The sequence below is a fragment of the Rattus norvegicus genome, chromosome 8, assembly GCF_036323735.1.
Source record: "Rattus norvegicus strain BN/NHsdMcwi chromosome 8, GRCr8, whole genome shotgun sequence".
Classification (NCBI taxonomy): Eukaryota; Metazoa; Chordata; class Mammalia; order Rodentia; family Muridae; genus Rattus; species Rattus norvegicus.
In genome coordinates, this window is record NC_086026.1 from 114,482,238 (window position 1) to 114,508,109 (window position 25,872).

At 41.9% G+C, this 25,872-nt stretch overlaps 1 protein-coding gene across 5 annotated transcripts in view; it reads left to right on the top strand.

The window, feature by feature from the left end:
* Cpne4 (copine 4) overlaps positions 1-25,872 on the top strand; it is a 475,704-nt gene that overhangs the window by 426,086 nt on the left and 23,746 nt on the right. For all 5 annotated transcript variants that reach the window (NM_001109003.1, XM_039081885.2, XM_039081886.2 and 2 more), the window contains 4 exon segments: positions 4,010-4,108; positions 7,661-7,747; positions 8,873-8,932; positions 22,237-22,370. In NM_001109003.1, coding sequence (NP_001102473.1) covers positions 4,010-4,108; positions 7,661-7,747; positions 8,873-8,932; positions 22,237-22,370 — 380 coding nt within the window.

Sequence of the window (25,872 nt, forward strand, 5' to 3'; positions counted from 1 at the left end):
AGTATAATCAATTACAAGTCCACAAGCTTTTGTCCTATGGCCATGACATAAGTAGTTGTCAGCAGACGGTACGGTAATCTCAGAGGTGGAGAGTGGTGGAACTTTGTTTCCTATGTGCATGTGTGTCTATGGCAATCATGAAAGAACTCAGAACCTTTCCTTGTACTTCATAACATAGTATAGGTCCTATGGCCACCCCCAAACTGAAGGGGACAAAGAAATGTAGCCTTAGTCTGTGATGGGAAGGAAAACAAGGCAGAACTAAAGTATCATAGGCAAACTTGATAAATGGGAGGGTCATGTTTCTTTGCTCTTTAATTAAGACAATTTTCAACCCCCTCTGTGTTAATAAATTACTTTCAGTATTTGTCAGCCAAGGAAACTGAAAGACCAAAATATTAATGGAAATTAAGAAATGATCTTTAGCAAAATTTCCCTTCTTGTTGTGAGGTTCTATTTTTTGTTGTGGTGGTTGTTTTTGCTGTGAAGCAAAATTGGGGTTTATTTAAAAATAGAGAGGAAACATACTTAAAGAAAGATTAGAGCACACAGACATGGATGTGGGCATCTCAAAGAAGTCATGCTTAACTCTATCATGTATAGGATTCAGATGTTTTCTAAATGTTTTTATCTTATTATAATTATTAATTATTATGGGTTTTATTATAATATTTGACATGCACATACTATATTTCAACCATAAACTTTAAGCAAGAGAAGCTGAGGGCCTGGAGAAATGGCTGAGCCAGTAAAGTGCTTGCCTGCTGTGCAAGCATGAAGACCCACGTTTGCTCCCCAGCACCCATGTATAAACAGCCGGGTATGACAATGTGTGTTTATAACCCCATTACTGGTGAGACTGTGGCAGGAGGATCCCTGGGGCTTGCTGGCCAGCAAGTCTAACCAGATTGGCAATCCCCAAGTTCAGTTAGAGATCCTCCCACAATTAAAGTAGAAAGTTATTGGAAGACTCTCAGTGCTGATCTCTGGGCTACACACATGTGTGCATTCCCACACTCACATCTATCTATGCAACATATACATAAACATGCATATGCACAAGCAAACGCACAGTGCTACACACAAAGAACCAGAATCCGTATCGCTACAGAATTTAGTGACCTCTACAGTGCTTATGTGGTGTCCACTCCTCAAACTCACCTGCCGGCCCCACCTCCCCACTCCTACTTTCCACTCAGCTCTCAGTCACTTCAGTAGGCTGTCTCATTCTACTGTCTGGTCTGCTTCCAGAACGTGAGTATGATGCTCTTTATTCCACAAGTAACCATCAGCACAATGATGCTGTGGGTACCACGCTGACAGCAGTCCCAGGGTTAACAGGAGACAAGACATTGTGAGGGGCACCAGGGAATCAGACATCATTGCCTCCAATGGTTTTTGTCTTTGTTTTTGTTTTGTTTACCTTCTCTCACCTCGTTTACTGGACCTGTATGTTAGTCAATATTCTGTCACTATGACAAAGGTACCTCAACTAAATAAGAGGAAAGATTTGTTTGGGCTTATGGTTTTGGAATCTGGAGTACATGGTCAATGGGATCATAGAATTTGAGCCCAGGACAAAGCAGAATATCCTGGTGACAGCATATGACCACAGAGACCTGCTCATCTGAATGTGGCTTGGAAACAAAAGAAAAGGTGGGAGGAGGACACTGAGGTCTTATGCTTGTTCAAATGAAAAATGTTTTCTATTCACTCCTACATTTGAATACTTGGTCCCTGGTTGGTGACACTGTTTGGGAAGGTCGTGGATCTTTTAGAGAGTGGACTCTTGTCAGAGGAAGTATGTTACTGGAGGAAGGCTTTAGTAGCATATAGTCTTGTAGCAGTTCCAGTTTGCTCTGTTTCTTGTGATCTCTCAGCTTCCTGCTCCAACAGCCACACCTATCTGCTCCCACGTCTCCCCACCATTAGACGTTCTCCCTCTGGAACTAAGAGCCAAAATAAAGTCTTTCACAAGTCTCTTTTGGTCATGGTATTTTATCAAAGCAATAAAAGGTCACTAGTATAGATCCAGCTATCTGCTTTCAGAGCACACATTACTCACCTAACTTTCTTCTCTGCCCCTCATCTCCTGAAAGCCCCACCATGTTCTAATAGTGACGCAGGGTGGAAGCCAAGCTTGAATCTTCAATGCATGGGTCTCTGAAGAACATTCAAGAGCCAATGTATAGTAGTTCACCCTCAGCCTTCTGATGGAAACTGAATTGTTCTGCCCTCACCCCTGGGTCTCTGGTTATCAAGTAGGGTTTTCCTTGTTCCAGTAAATCACGTCCCTTTGTCCTCACCTCTTCCATTCTGACCCGTGCTAATGCATTCTTTCTTCACAGAAAATATTATTATTGTTTTCTAAGCAAAGGGATTAGCTAACAAATCCTCCGTGCTTATGGTGAGAAAAGCTGAGAAATTAGTTTTTTTTCAAGAGGCCTCAAACAGAAAAATAAGTCTTAGCAAAACAAGTGTTTTACAAACCCACCCACCTCACTTTTTATTATTAAAGAAAATGTTTCTAAAATATTGTAGGCATGGATTATAAGGTGTAAATTTAGGGTGACTGATGGTGATCAGATTGTGAAAGATCTCAGAAGACCTAGTAATAATCACTTTTATTCAAAGCAACTAATTAGTATAATTAGTGGATCATGAAGGTAGAGAAATACAAGGGAGGCCAGAAGGCCAGGTGGGTGGCTATTTTAGTTACTGCTTACAAAGGAATAGAGAAGAGAAGAGAAGAGAAGAGAAGAGAAGAGAAGAGAAGAGAAGAGAAGAGAAGAGAAGGGGAGAGAAGGGGAGGGGAGAGAAGGGGAGGGGAGGGGGAGGGGGAGAAAGACTGGAGTTGAGCAATGCAAAGCAGATAGCATGCAGATGATCTGTCAAATATTGAGAATGGTGCCCATTTCCAGTTTGTAGTGACTGTATGGATGTAGGTGCAATTTATTGCAACAAAAATTAAATGAATAAGGATATATCTGAGGGTGGGACACATTTTGTTGTACATGTGTAGGGAGCCCTACCTGATCCAGAAACAGGTCTGCAATTGAGCTTCTTGGACTGACTGGGGAGTAGGAATTTGAAGCCTGAGAAATACCTTTAGGACACTCCTTTTCTAGAAGGGACCTCCAAGTATAAGTCTTTCTTGTTCTCCTGACCTTTGTGGTGCTCAATTGGCTTAAAATGTAAACATGGAGCTATTTTTAAAGACTACAGTCTAACATTCACTCTAGAAAAGATAAATCAGAACGTTCTTCTCCACTTGATTATGTAGTCAGTCAAAGAGAGGGCTTGCTGCTGATTTAATCTAGTCAGTGTAGGAATTGTTGCCAGGACACCCAGAATCTCACCTTCACAGTAGTGGATGAATCTCTCTGTTTAGACACAGACAGCCACAGCTGAGTGATGGATGTGCGATATTGTTCACCGTCATCCATCCCTTCTCCTGCAGGTACCGTGAAAGCTTTCACTTTTTAACCTTTTCATTTTCTTTTGTTGGCTTTGTACTTTTATCATCAAGAAAATAGAAAAAACACAAGAACAGTATCACTCAGTCAAAGTCACTAACAGGCTACTGTTCTGGAAACTACAAACTTTTGAACTCAGACATCTTCCCCAGCTGTAAACCAGAGACTGTCTGTGAATCTTTTTTCTCAGGACTGGGGAGAAAAAGGCATTTGAATTGCAGCAGGTCAACTGCGTTCATGACTCAGGCTGTCATTCACTAGATAGCTCTTCTAGAGAGTCATCCCCTTCTCCTCTGGGACTTACTGGTTTCTTCTGAGAACACGGATAAGTTGTCACAGTAACTGATGTGTCACAAGGCTGTCTGGAGGTTGTGGCCAACACAGCCAAGGAAAATGCTCTGGACACCAAAGGGATATTGCATCATCACATGGAGCTTTTGTTTCGGACTGAGCATCTTTCACATACTCTTTCACTGCCTGAAGTTGCTAGGATAAGAGCCTTGGGGGAAAACAGTCATCCTTTTGTCTTGCAGTGCATAGTGTGGGACTGGGACTCCAATGGCAAGCACGACTTTATTGGAGAATTCACCTCTACCTTCAAGGAGATGAGAGGCGCCATGGAAGGGAAACAGGTAGGTGGTATTGCCCAAGGCATTGTCTAGGATGCACCTTTAGCTAAAAATGGAAATGCTAACAGCAAATCTTCCATATATGAATGAGTCCGATGAAAAGGGAGGATGGCGGGATTCGATTCTAGAGCATTCTCAACCACAAACCATTCTGTGACCCTAAAATAGCAATTTCTCCATGGGGAAACCAGAGTAGTTCAATGAGTAAAGGACTACTTTCCTTTAGTTATGCAATCTTGGAAAAGTGGCATTACTTTCCCAAGGACCACAATTAAAGTCAACTCTAAATATAAGCCATCACTCCTTGGATGATAAGAAACACAGCTAGAGAAACTGCTGCTCCATAAAATGTACAGATCCAGGCCCTGTCAAGCTAATAAGTCAATGTCAGCTTACCAATATCACCCTGTGCAATTCTAAAGTGGATCATAAAGTTGTACTTGCCTCCTCTATAAACAGAAATAGGCAAATCAATAAATATGGGAAACATTGCATCTTTAGGTTCCCAAGAGGCCATTAAAAGTAAGATTATAACATCTATCATAATTGAAGACCACCAAGGCTAGATGCTTCCAGATAAACAGAGATAAATCTGTAATTCCCATTGAGGCCATGAAGTGTAGGCCACTGTACTTTCTGTGTCTGTGAGATGCTAGTAAAATTTAGTTCCACTTCGAGCCCCTGTGCTGACACATTTATTTGGTGGAAACAATTCTCTTCTTCAGTGATTTTACAATATCCAGTGTGTCTGACTCTAGATACGCAACGACCAATCCTGCCAGCATTGCCCCTGTTTTCCTAAAGCTAGCAGACTGATGGGAGTCAAAGTAAGATCTAAACATGGATGAAGTAAACAAAAAATTAAGAGGCAATTACAACTTGTGACAAATGTTATTTCAAAAGGAAAGATGGGACTGCAAAAATGGCCCCTCTGATAAAGGTGCTCGCTGCCAAGCCTGGTGAACTGAGTTTGATCCCTGAGATCCAAAAACGTAGAAAGAGAAAAACAACTCCTATAAGTTGTCCCCTTACTTCCACACATATGCATGGCACACACACACACACACACACACACACACACACACACACACACACATGCATACACACACACATGCATACACATGCACATATATGCACATACCACACACACAAGTACTCACAAATGCATTCACTTATGCACACGCAGGCATGCATACATGTACTCACATAAGTAAATGTAAGTTTCTAAAATATAGAATAGAAACCCTCTAATTATGGAGTGGGTTACAAGTTATTAGCTGAAATGGACACATTTAACTTCAGACCCTTTAAGGATGAGAAAAAGCCAAGGATAAAGGATGGAAATGAGTAAGGGAAAAACATTTCAAACAGAGAGAGAATTCTTAGGTACTAATGCAGGAAAGAGCTTGGTGTGCCAGAGTACTTGGAAAGGGACCAGTATATCGGGTGCAGAGAGTGTGGGGTAACCTTGCATGGGAAGTAATAAAAGACAAAGCAGGAAGAACTGACTCTAATATAATCCTCCAAATGTTCTGAGGACATAAACTATGTTCTACAATAATATGGTGGCCACCAGCCACATGTGACTATATTTTGATTAATTAAATTAAATCAAGAAACACAATTAGATCTACCTAGCAGTAAAATCGGCCACATTCCAAGTGCTCAACAGCTGGTGGCTGTTGTATTGGATGAAAAAGACAGAGGCTGTCCCAACCATTGTAGACAGCTTCATTGTGTGATGCTGGAAACTGGTTCAAATTTGCTAAAAGATTGTTTAGCAGCATGGGGCAATGTGACTCAGTTGTAAAGGGATTGCTGTATAAGCATAAAGACCTGGGTTTGATCAACAGAGCCCATGTTAAAAAGTCAGGCATGGTGGCATGCTTCTGCACTAGGGAGAAAAGATGAGAGCATAGCTGGGGCTTACAGACTTGGTAGCCTGTCCAACCTAGAAAGCTCCAGGTCAGTGAATGATCTGCTCTCAAAAAACAAGGTGGATAGCTCCTGGGGACCAATACCTGAGGTGTATCTATGGCCTGCACATGCATGTACATGTGTGCCTGTGTACAAGCACACACATGCACATATGTACACATGTCTATTCAGAGAATGCTTTGGCTACTGTGTAATATCATTTAAAGAGAGAAAAGGAAGAGGCAGGTTAATCTGATAGATGAGAAGATGGGAACCTTGAACCTGAAAACCCCAGTATACCATATCAGAGGGAAAAAGAGGAAACCCATCATTCAAACTCCCTTTCCCTGCCTGGGTCATGATGCTGACAGAATATGATTTCCTAACTAATCATTAATTCCTGACTATCCCCGTAACTAGCTTTAGTCTGAGATGATCAGGGGAAATTTTTTACAAGACCAAATAGGGGGACCCTCTCTAAGATCCTCCTGGAAGGAGTCATTGTGGATGCAAGACCAGGACCTGGAGTGGTTCTGATGTGTGAGTCTTAGAGTGACCAGAGAAGTGGTTCAGAGTCGCTGATGGAGCCTCCTGTGTAGTGAGACACTTCTCTTATCTGTTGCTGAGTAATGAGTTACCCACTAACTTTCTGTCCCAAAACAACCATCATTACTTGACAATTTCTTGGTTGTCAATTTTGTATGGGTCACAAATGGGTCTGTCCATTATGTCACAATGGAACTCTCACACTCTATGCCTCAGCAGCAGTGATGACTAGTACATCTCTCCATGGATGCTTTATTGTTGGTAGTGATGGTAGGAATGGTGATGATGGTGGTGATGTTGATGGTGATAATGGTAATCATAGTGGTGGCGGTGGTGGTTTTATCCTCTGATGTATAATTTTTTACAAGCTGATAAAATAAAACTTAAAGGCAGGAAAGTGCAACTTCAGAACACTGGTTTTCCCAGCTTCTGTTCTCACCACATGTTTTATGAACTATTGGCCAAAACAAGTCACATGACTAATACATCAACACTGAAGTCATCGGAGGCCATTGTGTCAGTCTTTCCTGCTCACATCTGCCTCCAAAGCTGCTTCTTCGGGCATTTCTGACTGTCAGGAATAAACTTTTGTCTCCCAAATGGAAGCCGGAGGTTCCAGCTCCTTCAGGATTAGGAACAGAAATGTACAGAGACCATTGATTTTTTGACTCACAGTAGCTTCTAGCTCATGAAATTGTCTGTAATCTAGAAGAGAAGAAAATTGTTCTAGATAGCTACCAGTTAATCCAGCAGTTCTCAATGTTTTCCAAGGTTTTTATCCTGTCCTTCAAAGGGTGTCCTCTGGAATGAAAGCCAAGGGAAGGGCTCAGAGCCAAAGAATCTTAAGCTTTAGAGATGAGAAATCCAAGGCATGGAGGAGTTAAGCAGCCAGTCAAAGGACAAAATGCTGGGAAGTGAAGGCATGAGAATATGCACAAGGCAGTCCATTGTCTCTGCCAATCACTTCCTCTTGTCATTCTCATTTTCCAGCCATTCAGTTTCATGTGTGTCCCCAGAAGCATCCAGGAGCTTGGCCTATTTCAAAGACTTGACTTCCTTTTAAAGATGCTCATGTTTGACTCTCTTGTGTAGGTACAGTGGGAATGCATCAACCCCAAGTACAAGGCCAAGAAGAAGAATTACAAGAATTCAGGAATGGTGATTCTGAATCAGTGCAAGGTATGTGTGATTCTCCTCTCTGCCAGGAGCGTAATGCTAGACTTGCCATGTGGGAGGAGTTCAAGTCATGTGATCAAAGTGGAATGGTTTCCACAAGGGAGTAACCTTATCAAAGGAAAAAAAATCATAAAATCTACATAGCACTGGACAAAGGAATTCAAATATAATCATGAGTGGCCTAAAAGCTGTGACAGTCCAATGTCACCTTCCCTTTCCCAGGGATAATCTTACCCCAAAGGACAGGAAGTAGAGGTCATAGATCAGGCTCTTCTGTGCACAAGGCAGATCTAGAAAAAGATACTTACGTGGTGTGGGAGAAGTGGCTAAGTATGAGATATTCCTTATTCTAGAGCAATAATGACTCTTGAAAATATGGTTTGGGAAGTGCAGACCGACAGGAGCTGGATGTAGATCGCTCCTGAGAGACACAGCCAGAATACAGCAAATACAGAGGCGAATGCCAGCAGCAAACCACTGAACTGAGAATAGGTCCCCTGTTGAAGGAATCAGAGAAAGAACTGGAAGAGCTTGAAGGGGCTCGAGACCCCAAAAGTACAACAATGCCAAGCAACCAGAGCTTCCAGGGACTAAGCCACTACCTAAAGACTATACATGGACTGACCCTGGACTCTGACCCCATAGGTAGCAATGAATATCCTAGTAAGAGCACCAGTGGAAGGGGAAGCCCTGGGTCCTGCTAAGACTGAACCCCCAGTGAACTAGTCTATGGGGGGAGGGCGGCAATGGGGGGAGGGTTGGGAGGGGAACACCCATAAGGAAGGGGAGGGGGGAGGGGGATGTTTGCCCGGAAACCGGGAAAGGGAATAACACTCGAAATGTATATAAGAAATACTCAAGTTAATTAAAAAAAGAAAAAAGAAAATATGGTTTGGGTCTTGTCCCAAGGGAAGATGTCAATTAAAGCAACACATAGACTCAAATAAAGCAGAGGAAGAGATGAGAATCTGCCGATGTCTTGGGCCCATCTGTACTGACATTGAAGACTCATCACAGGTTTCTTCCTGCCCTTTGCCTTGGCTTAGCAGCCTATCTGTTAAGTGTAGGCCTTCAGTATGCAGGTAAAGCAGAAAACATCATTATTAATCCAGACCCTCTCCAATGCAGATCCACAAGATGCATTCCTTCTTGGACTACATCATGGGTGGCTGTCAAATCCAGTTTACAGTAAGCTGTTTCTGTGTTTATCCTCTTTTGGGCAACGAGGGGTGGGAATGGTGTTGGGTTTGTGGACATGCAGACACATGAGATCTTAAGAATCTTGAACAAGCTTTTAAGTACCATTGCTGAAGTATGATGTGGGGCCCTGTTTCTTAAATGAGACCATATTCCAACTTCTTCTGGTGAGTGTGTTCCTTGCCTCCTCAGCCTCCAGGGGTATAGAAAGCCCTCCTAACCCCCTTTTTAAAGTAACTACATGGGGCATGAAGTACAAAGCAGGCTATAGATTTCCAAACCCCATGGCTGGGCAAGAAGAATGAAAAGGAAGTGAGCCACACTGCTCTACTCCACTGAGCTCGGACAGATGCCTTTGTTGTGGCCATGGAACCAGGACATAGGCATCAATGTCATATCTAATGATCAATATCAAGAGAAAGCTATCTAGATGCTTTCTCAGGCAATGAGGATGGAATCTCAAAGACTGGAGGACTGTATGAAATCAGGTTGAGAGAGAGTGGGTATCTAGTCTCAGCAGGTGAGCAGAGGATCATCTCAACTCTCAACACCTCAGCTTTGTGGGATTTGGACTTTTTTAAAAAGTGCCAATGAAGGAAACTGAAATGACTTGGTAAAGTAAAGGAACTTGCCACCAAGGCTGATGTCTTGAATTTGATCCCAAGGAGTCACACTGTGGAAAGATTAAACTGATTCAGACAAGTGGGCCTCTAACTTCTACATGATTGCCATGGAATACACATGTGCACACACATGCATACACACACACACACACACATACACACACACACACACACACACACACACACAATTGGATCCATCCTCCCTGGGAAACTTGTGTTCACTCAGTCAGTATTCAAAATGTTCTGAGATATAGGCATATATATCTTTCAGAAAGAACATACCCAGATAACAAAATATAGGTGGTATGACACTAAAAACACAAGAAAGAACTATGGATTACAATACAGAAGAGATGGAATTTGTACAATGCTTACCTCTTATCTTACAGAATTGTACTTGGGAAGCTCAGCTCTCTTTAGTTCTTTACCAAATCAGCCATGTGAGGAAAACGTGGAAAATGAGTTTAAATTTTATATATGTTTTAGTCCAACACAATTGACAAAATCCGTATGTTCTCAGGACCGGGGGTAATGCTGGTCTCAGAACTAGAAAAGGAAATCAAGATAAATGGACATTTAATGGTCCAGTGCCTCCTTAGCAAAAGACTTGTATGGTGATTTGAATGAAAATCGCCCCCATAGTCTCATAGGAAGTGGCATTATTAGAAAAGATTAGGACATGAGTCCTGGTTGAAGTACGTGTGGCTTGTTAGTGCAGGTGTGTCACTAGGGATGGGCTTTGAGGTTTCAGAAGTTCAAGCCAGGCCCAGAGTTCTCTCTCTTCCTTATGTCTGCTGATCCAGATGTAGAAATCTTGGCTCATTCTCAAGTATCATGTCTGCTGCTTGTTGCCATGTTTCCCATCATGATACTAATGGCTTGTAAGCCAGCCCCAACCAAATATTTTCCTTTGTAAGAGTTGCCTTATGATGTCTCTTCATAGCTGTAGAACACTAAGATAATTTGCTTCTGTTCTAGTGTCAGAAAAGTCAACCTATGTTCCACCTAAACTCAGCAATGCTCAATTACTTTTGAATACTTACAGGAGCCCATCACTACTTTAACATTGACGATTCTATAGCAATGGAGTCACCTGCCCTCCTGTATACACACTGGTACATAAAGAAGGCAACCAGAACACATCCTGTGGGCACACCCATCCAACACTACCTGTATGGCACACTTATTGCTGATCCAGGTCTATCTACAGGGCAACAGTGAAGCAAGAAGTTTTCCAAAGAGAACTACTGAAATAGTTTCCCAAGATATCAGGCAAAGGAGTGATGTCAAGAAGCTATTTATAGGTTTTCCCAGGAAAGCTCTATTGATTTCAGTTTGTTTTAGATTCTATAGATCCTAGGCTCTTGACCAACTCCTTATTTAACCTACACAGGCTTGCTTTGCCCTTGGGTCTGTGCTGAAGGACATCAGCCATCCCACAGCATTCCAGACCACATCCTGGCTGATTTTGTTAGTTGTTTGAGAATTTCATACAGTGTGCTTTGATTATATATACTCCCTTTCTTCAGTTCCCTCCAGATTCAACCCATTTCTCTTCCCATTCAACTTTGAGTGTCCCCCTGCAATTCCCCATAAAAGTCAATTTGTGCTACTCAGTTTTTCTGATTGTGTGACCTTCCACGGGTTGGCTCACAGGGTATATAGTCTTGGATAGGCCTGTAGCCACTTGACTTTGATTGCCTTTCCTGCTCTGCTTTTCTCAGTTTTCTCTTCTTAACCCTCCCCAGCTGGGTAGAGGCTACCTCACTATTTGTCACCAACAGCACCCAAAGTCCTAGCTCCCTCTGTACTCCTTTCTCACCTTCCTCTCCTCCAGTTCCAACTGATAATAAACCTGTGAGGTACCAAAGTGGGGATCTCAGTCAGGAGCAACAAATGGGAAGGAGAATGTAAGATAATGCTGAGAAGGGGCGGGGTCACTGAGGGTTCCATCACATGGCCCTTCCTCCTGGAGACCTCATGTCAGATGCTCAAAGGAGAATAAGAGGTCTGGATGCCCTGTCCTAGAAAAGGCACCAGTCACTCATGCCACCGATGGCATTTGCTAACGAAGTGAAGCCAGCTTTCTCATTATGAAGTTCTTGCTGCTTAAATAGTACAATGCTATGCAAATTTTAAGCTGTAGTACAGTTAATTAAAAAATAGTATGTGATATAATTCTGCCTACTGGTGCTTATGTACCAGCCAGTAACTTTACTGCAGCATAAAAATGAGTGGCAGAGAGAGGAGACAGGGGAGGTCTCCCTGACATGGAGATGGCAGGGAAGAGACAAGGAGGAGGAAAGTAATTAGACTTGGGCATCACCCAGAGGCAAAGAGTCTCACTGGTTTATTATGCAGTGCATGGCTGCTGAGCAAGAGAAGTGGCTTTAGGTGTGAGAAACTTGGGTCCTAAAGAGTGATGTTCAGGGGTCAGAGGTGACACCAAGTTCTAGATGTTCTCCACTTCATCCCACAGGCCTACTCTTCCTTCCCCATCCCTGCCTGAGCCCCAAACATCCGCACTAGCCAGATCTTCCTGCTTTGAGCTATTTCTTGGGTCTGTCCATTGATGGGAGTCAGAGATCAAACAGCAAACCCAGTGCAGAACACCTGTTCTTCTAGATTTCTGCTTTCCAGGCTTGAACTACAGTGACCTTGTTCCTCCATAGAAGGTCACCATTCCTACCACATGCCCTGTCCTTCACATACTCTTCCTGCTGAGTTCTAGAAACAGTTCTATCTACCCCTCTGTGATGAATTTCATATAATTTTTCCAAACATTTGTGGTCTGTCACTTTATTAAACTCCCCAGTCACCTCTTCTGAGTCTCTCATAGAGAGACTGAATATTCCACATGGCATTCAGGGATGGAGAGAGGCTTCTGTGTCTTCCATGGGGATTCTGGTTCAAACTAAGGGGGTTAAAGCTGGGGAGACTGCTCCCAACACCACACTGCTTGAAATACTTTTATTTAACCCTATCTAGGAAATTCAGTTATAGATGGATTTTGGTTCTGTGGATTTAGTTTGAAAAACATACCCATGGTCTATTATTTATGTGCATAAATTCAAATGATAAATGCTGGGAGTTTACTTGTGTTAATATGAATAGCAGGTCTGTTTAGGGTGTGTTGAGAAGTATCTTCGGGTCAGAGGTTAAGATGACTTGAATATTGAGATAATGTCGTACATAACGGAGTGTTCAAATGGGCCAAGAACAGGACGGGAAGCAAAGGGCATGTGCTTTAGAGGAGGGAATCTGAGGTGTTTACCAAGAACTATCTATCAGAAGCCAAGAATGTTAGTGAAGGGATACGGAAGCTGGAGCATGAGGTGAAAGCAGAGGCAACAGGCCCAACAGACCTAGTGCATGGTGACAAGAAGGGAACCTAGTGTGGCAGCAAGAGAAGGGGTTGTGTGGAAAGGAAAGCAATGAGCCTGGGCCTGCGATGCAAAGAAGAGATTTTGGAATCAATCAAGTCTAGGATGACTTGGACTCGCTGCCTGTCTGGCAAAGACTGATGGTGTTGTTCATAGAGAAATGTAAGTCAAGAGGGCTATAAACAAAAGGATGGATTCACTTTAGGGGATGGTAGAAGTATGTTTGAGTATCCCAGTGGATGGCACCTACAGAGGCAAGCTTCAGTCCCAAGAAACAGGCGGAACTGAATGTATATCAATCTGGAGGAGAAGGAGAAAGAGAATAATACAGAAAGAGAAGAATACAGAAATACCCAATGACGAGGAGTTGTAGAAGACCTTCATGGGCAAAGGAAGTCCAGAATCTCAAAAATGGCCAGATGACCAGTAGGGTATCAGGAGGAGAAAGTTACAAGACCTGAAAGGTAACGATCCTGAGTGCTAAAGAGAAGAAGGGGCATGAGTAAACATGGGCTGGGGGATGTAACGAGCAGGCATATGTCATCTTCAAAAGAACAGTGTCAGCAGATAAGGGGAGACCCTGGGTTACTGTGTAAGCAGGAGACAAAGAAAAAAATCATAGGTATGAACTCAAGAACATAACAATAAAGGGAAGGCAAGAGAGAAAGGGAGGATGGCTGTTTGAGGGCGAGATGGGTGGCATTTGACTAGAATCAGGCAATAAGCAGATGAACCAAGACAAAAGATGATCAATGGAGCTGTGGAACGGCTCAGAGCTGAGTATTTGCCTAGGATGTGCAAAGCCCTGGGTTCAGTCCCCAGCATCACAATACAGGACAGAGGATATTAAAAGGAGCCTTGGTCAATGATTTCTTTTCGGTCACCAGGACATCAGAGAACCTGATACATGCCCCAGATTATCCCAGTAGAAAATGTGTACTTGATTTTGCACATAGCCATGGAAAATTCAGAGCCCCCCTCAGAATGAGCTTCATATAAACCTCATGAGAATCTGGAGACATAAGAACTGAGATCAACTATGGTGTTCTAGTCTTGGAGGAGGTGAATAGAGGTGAAACAGCTGACAGAGAGAGGCACATGGCTTGACACATGGTTCTGCAGCTAAAAATAAAACCAGATACTAGAACTTCATCGACAAAATATAATTATAGACAGTGGAAGAGACAGATGCTGTAAGTTGTCTGGAAAGGAGATGGTGGAAGAATTAAAGGCTTCCTTTGAAAGTTATGACTTTTATAGATGCATAGAAATGTTCATTGTAGCATAGATTTTTCACAGGTAGGAACTTCTACAGCTTAAATATCCAACAGTAAAACGACTGTGTACATTACAGTAGTTCATCTAAATGGACTATGATGAAGCCATTTTAAATCATAATTTCAAGGGCAAGGAAATCACATAGAGCCATGTCTATGATACCACTGAGCATAAAGAAAACCAGAATGACTCTGTGAGTAGAACTATGTAATAGATTTCACTACAGCACGTCTCTATGTGTGGTTTATATAATGTATATGAATATATATGCATATACATATATTATGGTTTGGATGTGTCTTCGTGAAGCATGTGTTGAATCCCCAAAGCCACAGATTTGGGAAGTGAGAGATAGAGTCTGTCTGGAGGTTTATAGGTCATGAGGGCTTTACTCTCTTGGTGAATTATAATATAATGTTATTATATTATATGAATGATAAAAGAGAGTACATCTGTGTTCTCTCTCACACACATTTTCTTCTGTCTTCCACAATGAAAGGTAGCAACAGAATACTCCTAGAGAGATTTCAGCAGTGAGCCTGTCTTTTAGCAACTGTTCCAGTGTTCTCAGCAGGCAACAGAGGCAGGCTTGGGTACTCCAGACTCTACAACTGTGAACCTGTTCCATCTCTACTATCTGTAAACGACCCAGTCTACAGTATTCTGATACAGCAGCACAAAATGGCTGGGGGAAATATTATATAAAACAACTAGCAAGCAAGATAAAATTACTTTCTAAGCTACAGAATCCTGAGCAGTAGCTTTTATTAATATATTTTGAATGGCTACTCTTACAATTTGTAGTTGTAAAAATTTAAAGGTGATATTTTCCACTTCCCTTTGATTTTATGGTGTTTAGTAGCATGGTATTATATATGAAGCTGAATATGGATTCTCTCACCCTGACCATCAAATCTAAAATCTGGGTTATCTATTCAAGATTCTCCCAGGAAATCTTTTCTTGCTCTAGCACATTTAGCATGCCTTATAGCTACTACATATCCTGGATTAAGTTTCTCAGTCTCTATTTTAGACACCTAGTGGGCTTTGAGATAGGACAGTGACCTGCCTGCACATAGCCAGGGTACAATGGGCTGAGGAGGCAAAAGTTTTACCATTTTCAGGAAACGTACCAAGCAGTTTCAGAGAAATAGGAATTTATTTTTTATTTCATGACCACCTCACAGAACTGAGAATAAGACTTTAGCTTATCACTTAAGAAATGTCTAAAGTCCGCATCTCTTCTCAGGCTTATTACCTGAGTCCAAATTGTGTATCTGCCTCAGGATGTGACAGTATGCATGGGGGTTCCAGGTAACAGATCCAGCAACTCTCTAGATTCTGTTTCCCAGTGGTTTGTGTCCATCAGAGTCCCCCTAATGGCCAGTTAGGATTGTTTGGTATAAAAACTGTAAGTGTCAAGGACACATTCATTCTTCACAGCTAGCCCTTTCCAAGACGCAGCTCCACACATCAGAGACATCCAGGGAGAGGCTGGCCAGCTTTTTATGCCTGGTTTCTTCCCAGGAGCCTGCTCTCTGCTGCCTGCTGAGAAACCTGGAGTACTCACCAGAAGACCAGGTTTTCATAAAGGTGTCCCATCAGGAAAAGAAAACTCGATGGTTCTGCTAGCTTGCTGGCACTTAGGAATCCGGGTGTCTGCAACCACCTCCAGGGACTGTCATTTTCAGTCGATTTTTTTTCTTTTGTTTCTCAACTTAATCCCATAGTTCACTGCCCCCAAACATCCTTGTTGCTTTCTAAAATAAGTCTAAACTTTCACTGAATTCTCTTCCCATCATGGCTAACTTTAAAGAGCACAGAACTCCTGGTGGAAAGCCACCTCCTGAAGGTGGGTATTTCATCTCCGACTTCTGGAGGGATACTTGAGAAACTGTTGCTTGACGGAAGAAGGAAAAAATAGCTGCGATGTGCTTAGGACCTTCCACTGCAGTGTAGGCACATGAGAAAATACCTTTATGTCAACTGCAGAAAATAGTAGGTAATCCAGGTCACTGCTTTATGTACCTCTCACCAGCTACTATCTTAAAGCCTTTCACAGAACCTCCTGAGCTGGGACAGCCCCTCTGATGGACATAGATAGATACAGGATCTAATCCTATAGGAAATGAAGAAACCCAAAGACTGGCTGCAGGCCACCAAAACCAAGTAGGCCAATTTTAACCCACTAAGCCTGGCCTTCATATCGCTCTGTTGCCTGGCAGGATGATTACCCTCCTCTGGCCCCAAAGAAATCTGCTTCTTTCTTCTCCTAATGGACATCCAATTCCACATTAAGCATGTCACCAAATCCTATTGAGTTCACACCCTGAATGTATCTAGCCACAATCCCCTTCTCACTGCCATCTCTGTTCCACCCTAGTTTATTTAAAAATGATGATGATGATGATGGTGATGGTGGTGGTGGTGGTGGTGGTGATGATGATGATGATGGTGGTGGTGGTAGTGGTGATGATGATGATGAGACTTGCCCAAGCCAGCCTGAGGCTGAAGGATTCATAGAAATGGTCTAACAGGATCTCTTAGGGTTTACATTAAGTGTTTACAAGTAGTTTTAAATGTATTGTAATTAAACAAAAAAATCTGTATCTGCTCATTCGGATGTGGTATATGCCTACTTCTCAGCACATCATGATACCCATCTAGATGATACAGTCAAGCTGAGACACCAGGCCTTGGCAGCTGCATGCCTAGAGCTTCTATCCTATCCCAGGGAGAACAAGCAGGTGCTTCTGCCCCTTTAGCTCCTGCTCTTCTTTAGATTTTTCTCTTAGTGCAGTACCAAGCTCCTGGGAATGTGTTTGCTGTCACTTAATGCTCTTGACATTTTAGGGTTTTCAGTTGGGTAATGAAGATGTGGAATGGATTACCAATGTCTATACATATCAGGAGGCAGAGATAGGATGCCTTCAGTTGTGGGGAATACTGTGATAAGGGTATCATGAACAGAAGGGGGTAGCTTAGCAGCCATGAGACCTTGATTCAATCTCCAGCATCATTTTTTTTAAAAAAGTATAGACCTTTCCCAGTATGATCCAGGTAATACCTATACATCTTAGTACTCTCTGGGATTTCCTAAAGGGATGGTTGGTTGGTTGGTTGAGTAGATTTTAGTTTTGATTTGACAAGGTTTCACCATATACCTCACGCTAGCCTGTAGTACTCACAATCCTTCTGCCTCAGTCTTCCAATTCCAGAAATTATACCAATACATCATCACACCAAGCTCTAGGTTCCCTATAGTTTTAAAATGATTTTCTCAGTAGAAAGAAACAGAGTGATATCATACTTGGCCATCCCAGCTCTGATTTACCTTCCAAACCCACCTGTATAGGCAAGGTGTGGTCTTAGTGTCTCTATTGCTATGAAGAGACTCCATGACTAGGACGACTCTTATAAATGACATTTAATGGGGCAGTCAAGTGCACCAGAGGACATGGTTTCAATTCCCAGCACCCACAGTGACACACTTCCTCCAACAAGGCCACACCTACTCAACAAGGTCACACCTCTTACTGTGCCACTCCCTGAGCCAAGTGTATTCAAACCACCACAGGTGTTAATCGTCTCTAAAATTTATCTGTTCGAGAGAAAGTGGCTGAGAATGGTGGGTTTCTGAACCAAATTTAGTTAGCTTACCATGGTCTAGCATGGTATGATAAATGCCATCTCCTGCCCTGTAGCCCAGGCTGACCTTGCCTTGCAACAACCCTCACCCATCAAGTGCTGGAGTTAACAGCATATACACAGTCTCTGTGCACCTCTTGGATGTTCCCCTTAGAAACATGGTTTTTAGAATTGTTAGCACATATTTTGACCAGAATTGTCTGACCAGAGCCTCATGAGTGGATCCCAGGGTGTTTCCTATCTCTTGCTCAGAATTCATGGAGGTTCCAAGTATCACAGCCTTGCATCCCGGTGCTCAATTAGAGGGAGCTTTCTTTATGCATTGCCTTCTCTTTCTTTGTGAAGATTGGATCTCACTTTCAGGATGAACCCATCTCCAAAGATAGAGGCATTAGGGTCCCTTTGGGGTCACCTCCATCCATCCTTCATAAAACCTCTTCCCACACTTACCCATCTGCCACATACATTTTGCTTGTCCTTTCCCTCCCTCCACAGCTGGCTAGTCACAGAGAATGAATTACTTCAAGACCACATCCCCTGAATTGTCACAGCTATATCCTGCCTCCTACCTCTTTAAAGTCTCCATACCTCCATAGTCTCTCTACCTCCTGGCCAGGCCCCTCCATTTTTCAATGGGAACTGTTATATTAGAGATTGGAGATTTTAGGTTTTTTATTATTGTCATATATTTATTGTACATAGTGATGGGGTCCATAAAGACCTTTCTATTCATACGTATGCTACATGTGAATATTTTGACAGAGTCACTGGACAAACTGGACAGACTCTTTCTCCTCCCTCAGTAGTCTTCTTCCTTCACAGAATCAGACAACCTTACTTCAATTTCTATATCATAAATGTGTGTAAATCTATCTAGCCATCTAAAAATCTAGAATCAACAGACCAGAGAAAACATGCAATATGATGTTTTCTATGTCTGAGTTATTTTGGTTTACATGATGAACCAGATTCCAGTTCCATCCATTTTTCTGCAGGCAATGTAATTTCATTCTTCTTTATGTCTGGAAAAGACTCCATTGTATACATGTATACATGTACCATATTTTCTTTATCCATCTATCTACTGGTGTGTTTCAAACAGAGACTTATATGCTTACAGTGTAATAATGAAGCTTTATCGTTGAAAGCATGTAGATGTAAAGTTAAATCCAGCCCTACCATGTGTCCTTCAATACCTTTGGTCATCATGGTTATCAATAAAAACGAACAACAATTTCTACCTTACATTTTCATACAAGGTAATAATGCCAATAGAATAGTCTGCATGGAGAGAAGTTTTAACATAAGCTGTTCCTCTCTGTTCATGATTATTCAGAGTCAGGATGCTTTGCAGTGGTAAGTTTCCTTTCCATGATCTTCCTTACCATGTCTTTGTAGTTTGTACCTTAATTTTATCAGTATATATGCCTTGTCAAAAATGAAGAGGTATTCTGAATATAGAATGGAATCCTTCCTAAAATATTTTTTGGCTAAGTCCTTTAAAGAGGTAAAGAAGGGGTTGGGGATTTAGTTCAGTGGTAGAGCACTTGCCTAGCAAACGCAAGGCCCTGGGTTCGGTCCCCAGCTCTGAAAAAAAAAAAAGAAAAAAAAAGAGGTAAAGAAGAAGGGGAGTAGCTTCATGAAAAGAAGCAAAAGTAAATAAATTACAATTGGATTATTCTTTTCATTTTAATTGATGAGGGGAATACAACCTCAGACGAAGTCATATATTTGCTCTACCAACATTCTCTTTAATTATAGCGGGTTTTTTTTCTTCTAGATGCCCCCCCCACTTCTTTGAAAGTCTGGAGAATATCCCAGTCATTGGTTATAATATAATTTTCAAAATATAACACAATGATTCCCATCTCATAATTCCCAAGATTATATGAGGAAAATAGAGCTTTCGTGCTGTCGGGGAACCCATGGGCACATTCTAGTATAGTGCGAGCACAAAGAAAACATGATGCAATGTGAATATTCCACTTTCCCCATGACTTCACATTGTATTCTTCTCCACCCTAAGCTGAACAGTCTTTGAGACATCTTTGCCAGGTTGACTATTCTTTCAATGGTGGTGTTACTGAAAAGCTGAGGAGTTTCCTTTCATTTTAACATCCGTGGCTATAAGTATTCATTGATATCTTTTGTTGTTAGGAAGTAGTTGATGAAGAACAGTACATAGACTCTATGAAAAGATTGGCCCTCTCTTTTGAGGCTAGCGAGATGGCTCAATGGTTAAGAGCACTAGCTGTCCTGTCAAGACACCTAGGTTGAATTCCTATCACCTACATGGTGGCTCCCAGCCACCTGTAACTCAGGTTCTAGGAGACCCATAACCAGATGGAGGCAGTAATAGATCTTTCAGCAAAGCGAAGCCACTTCCAGATTCTACCAAATTTTGAAAGAGAAGCCAATACTAATGCTTCTCAAATGGTTCTGTGAAACAGAAAGACAAAGGTCTTCCAATTCTAAAACCAAACTCATTCTAAAACCCAGCACCACTCTGATACCGAACAGGAAGTGCTCACAACAAATCAACTACAGATAACTGCCCGGATGACTGTTTCTGTTAAAATTCTCGATAGAATGCTTATAAATTGAACTCAAGAGCACATAACCAAGTTGGTGTTATCCCAGAAAGGCAATGTTGGCTTTATATGTATGATCAGCAAATGAATAAATAGTTTTGAGGGATTGAAATCAAATTAATTCAAGTAGTACCAAAAGCCCTGACAAACTCAACATTTCTTCATGATAAAAATACCCAAGAAACTAGGAATAGAAAGAATATAAATCAACATAAGGAAGGCTATTATAAAACAAGCCTATAGCCAACATTATAGTAAATGAAGAAAAACTGAGACCATTGTAGAACAAGACTGGTGCCCACTCTTTTTTATAACAGTGTTCGAAAACCTTAGCTAAAGCAATAAGATAAGATAAATTGAGAAAGGGAAGAAGCTAAATTTTTCTATTTTTAGATGAGATGATCCTGTACTTAGCTTAAAAATCCTAAGTACTGGGGTTGGGGATTTAGCTCAGCGGTAGAGCACTTGCCTAGCAAGCGCAAGGCCCTGGGTTCGGTCCCCAGCTCCAAAAAAAAAGAAAGAAAGAAAAGAAAAAAGATCCTAAGTACTTCACCAGATGTACATCCCAAAGATGTTTTGCATCCCTGTGTTTATAGTTGTACCATTTACAATAACTGGGCGATAGAGTCAGATGTCTTCAACATATCAATGGATTAAAAAAGTGGGATACATAATGGAGTTTTATTCAGCCAAAATGAAAAGTTGAATCATAACCCCAGCTAGATGTAAGGTGAAAGACAAAAATTGTGTTTTCTCTTACATATGAAGGGTAGATTTAAAATTGTGTGTGTGTGTGTGTGCGTGTGTGTGTATGTGTGTGTGTGTGTGTACACATGCATGTTATGAAACTAGAAAATGGACCATGATAGGAAGAAGAAATGTTAAGGGATGGGGAAACAGAGGGCAATAGAATAAACATGATAAGCAAACAGAGGGGGTTGTCTGTAGAAAGGATGGGAATCAGCTAGGAAGGGCCACAAAGCACAGGGAAGGACAATCTGGAAGAAGAATAATTAAGATAAAATATGACGCTGTTTATGTCTGGAAAGTCAGTGAAGAAACTCATTGCCTTTTATGATAACTTAAAATATAAATCTTTAAAAATGAGTTGGGAGCTAGAATAATCTCAGAAAGCTGAAGGAGAAAGACTCTTTGGTAGCCAGAAAAAGGCTGCTCTTTTCTCGTCCCCAGTTGCAATGACAAGTTATCCAGGTGTGCTCTGTGTTAGACAGGAGTCCCCGTACAAATGGGAAGAAGGCTTTACTGTGTTGCTCCTGGAGGAAGTTTTGTTAAAACCACCCAATACATAACTCTGCAGCTGACTGCATAGGAATTAGACAGCAGCTTTGTTGGGAGTAGGATTCTCCACACCGAATTTGCCCATTAGGGCTCTTGCCTATCCTTCATAGCTGGAGCTGTTCTGCCCATGGAGCACACGAGCCTTTTCTTAGTGGATTGTGAAATTGGAGACAGATGCCCTGTCCTTAACCTTGAAGCTTGGTGACATGGTGACATGGATCAATAGTGACTGAACTTTCTGAACTTCCATCTCAAGTCCCATTCGGATAGGAAGAAACAGGCTATGAAAGACAGCAAACCTGACTTTGGTCAAATTAGTAACTAAGTTTTCAGGGAACTAACTAACTTCTCTCACTTTTCTTATCAGCCAAATATGCCATGTACTCTTATTTTTCTCTATCTGAGGCCATGATAGGATCCAGGTTGGTCGCGGTTCCTAAGGGTGCATTTCTTCTTACGTTTTCCCTCCGCAGGTAGCTATAGACTTCACTGCCTCTAATGGAGACCCCAGGAACAGCTGCTCCCTGCACTATATCCACCCATACCAGCCCAATGAGTACCTAAAGGCCTTGGTGGCTGTGGGAGAGATTTGCCAAGACTACGACAGGTAAGAGACTTCAGACATCAACTGTGTTCTATCTGAAGTGGGGTCCCATGGCCCTTGGCTGACTCATGACCAAAGAGTGGCAGTCAATTCCAGCACCTCCTCATGGAGAAGCTCTTGAAAGAACAGGGTAGAGCCTTGTGCCAAACAGTTCATCCTCTGCACCTAGAGAAACTGAGTTGGTGCCACACTCGCTCCAGTGAGTAAACAAGTCTCTCCCTCAGCTTTCTGCTCTTATTAGGTTGGTGACATCGATAGACAGCAAATTCTAAGTTCCATTGTGTGGACTGAGTGTGAAGGTGTCCTTGCTCCTCAGTTTGTTCGTGAGGCAGCAGCATCCTGACCTGTCAAATTGGATTTTACACCTTGAAGAGATTCTCGGATGTCTGGTGTACACATCAGAGTTTTAGATGCCTGGTTTTATGGGATGTTCCTGTATTCATCCTGTAGATCCTCTATGCATCTTACATAATAGCCATCACTTTTCAAAGAATAAAACTATAGGAAATATAAGTCATTTGTGTACTGCCTCATACCAAGATGATATTTGAACCACAATCTTTCAGGCTCTACACACTGAGTACAAAACCATTGTGTTTTACTGATCTTAGAAGCTACTGGTAACATTAACAGAACAATATGTCTGCCCAGGTACACATTTATGTGGTCAGGAAAGTAGGTGGTGTGTCTGTGTGTTTGTGTGTGCATACTCACATGCATGCAGAGATGATCTTGAGATCCAATCACTATTTTTTCTTCTTAATGATAAATATTGGCCTTTGCACATAGCATTGTATTTTCTTTTAGGATGGCGGCCAATCCCAAGATGGATTAGGTTTGGCCACTCAATATCTCTCCAGAGAAGTGACCAACATAAACTACAGTAAGCCGGATTTGTGCTGTCACTTTAGTGTCACCAGATAAAGGGAAGGAACACAGATGTTTGCCTAAGGCTTTTTGAGGTAGAAGCAATGTAAACATAATTGTAGACCTCTCAGAGGGCTCCCCGGTGCGGTTGTGAAACAAGTTAAGTTAGTAATGAGCTGTAAGCAGCTGACCTTTTAATCCAAGAAAATAAACAAAGCATCTCTGTGCTCCAGTTGTAGAGAAACTTGAGCACATATCATGATCTCTGTTCTTCCTGAGTTCATTATTGGAAGCAACCACTCTAAAAACCTGTCCCTGTCAAAGCACAGTAAAGGGTATACCCTCAGGAAACTTCTAGCCTGGGTTATAAGAAAGGTCCAATCAGTCTCCCACCTGCTGAGATCTCCGTATTGAGTCAGGTCAACAAAATACCCCAGTGTGGCGTAGAACCACTTAGAAATGGGATCACCAGACCCTGTGCAATCAATGAGCAACAAACACTCACAAAACTCTCCAATGGCTCTTGCTGCATACCTAAAGCATATTTCAATAATCATTTTAAGTCACTTAAATCTGTGATGGCCATCCTTGGTTGTCACCTAACTATGTCTGGAATCAACTAGAACCCAAACTGCTAGGGACACCTGTAAGGGGATCTCTTCTTAATTTAAGTCATTTGAAGTAGGAAGACCGACTTTTTAATCTGGATTTTTTGAGGTGGAAAAATATACCCTTATTTTGGCCCACATCTTCTGGTGGCAGCCTATATAAAGGGCATGGGAGAAAGATTTTTCTCTTTGCCTGCTTGCTCTCACTAGCAATTCCATTCCTTCACTAGCATTAGAGCCCACTTCTTCATAATTCCAGTGAATACTGACAACTAGCTGAGTCATTCAGCCTCAAGAACTGAAAACCAGTGGATTCTTGGACCTTGTGCTGGTAGACAGTGATTGTTGGACTAGCTGGACACAGCCTTTAAGTTACCCTAACAAACCCCTATATAGAGAGAAATAGATATAGACGTAGACAGAAATAAATAGATAAAGATAGAGATGATAGATAAATGATAGATAGAGAGATAGATAGATGGTAGATAGATAGATATTCTTTCTATAAGTTCTGTTCCTCTCGAGAACCCTGACTAATACAAAGTGACACCTAGGATATTTGACCTTGAGGTATTGACTGTGACGATAATGAGTTTCGGCTCTGACATCTTCAGGCTCTAATTCAGAGACAATTTCTAGAAAGGTTTGAAGCAGATGGGGCTTCTACTAGGGAGGAAAGAGTTTGCTATGCTACATCTACACGGGAGATGAGACTTCAAGACCCAGGAGTGGGAATCCTCTCTCTTCCTGCACTCGTGCAGGAGCATGTTAATGATCTGGTGTAATCTTGTATGTACATGTTTGGAAATCAGAAGGAATGTTTGGAGTAATGTTTGCACCATCTGCATCTCTATGGCTTGGACCTTGAGATGAATATAATAGAAGTTACCTTGCCCAGTGCAGTGCTATGTTCTGTGCTCAAGCCCAACTTAAGCAACATAGTAAGGCTCCCATGTAAAATCAAAGTTAAATAAGTAGATAAGAGAATTGAAAGCACATGGAATATAAGAGCCGTGAACCTGCAGAGAAGAAGGTATCCAATATTGAATTCCATAGAGCAGGAGGCCAGTTTTCTAGAAACTGAGATGAGGCATCATCTTCATTTGCTAATCTGGGCAAGGATCCATTATTAATAAGTATTTATTGGCTAATCCCTGAAGAGAGTGTCCCTTCCCTAGACATCCCTAGTGTCCCTTGGATATCTCTTAAAGCTTTCATCCCTTTTGAATGCAAACCAGACAAAAGTTGACAGGTATGTTGTATTCTTTCGAAAACACAGATTCAATGTAAATATAAGATATGTCACCTTGGGAGTTCTATGAGGTCATCAGAAATTATTCCTTTTAAAATTTTAATAGTGTAATTCTGAAGTCGTCGTTCCCAGATGAACAAGAAAATTAACTTTGGGCAGCCCAACAGAACATTTGATTTGTGTTCTAAACAGCAGCTCAACATTAAAATGGGCAAATTCTAAAGAAGAAAGGGAGGTTTGAGGAAAAAAAAACCTCTTTGCTCTTTTAAGAGACTCCCTAGGAGAGCTTGGAATGCAAGCTGCTCCCATGAAAGCTGACAAGGTTCAGCAGTTTCTGTTTTGTGTGGGTGGACAGACAGGAGACAGGCAGAGTCAGGAAATTTCAAGTCAAGGTTCTGGAATTAATTTATTCTTGCATCAAAGTCAGGGAGGTTGGTGCTTAAAAAGAAACACTTGCATAAAAGCTGACAGAAGCCACCATCCCCCTCCAGCAACCACACAGAGGTTTGCAGTTCCCATGAGCCTTAGCAGTTCCTCTCTGCCTCTCACAGCCAAGGGTTTTCTCTCGGCCTTGTTCAGTCACGGCTACTGGGTAATTGGCAGGTGACCCATTGAGTAGAATAGCTTGAGGGGTACATAAAGCTCTTCTCCAGATGGCCTTGAAGGGAGGCTCCCCCAACCACAAGATACCAGTTTTCAAATCCAGTGTTGTTGCTACACATTATCCTTCACCCTCTGCAAAGACATTATAGGCTATCTGCCTCCCATGCAAACAAAC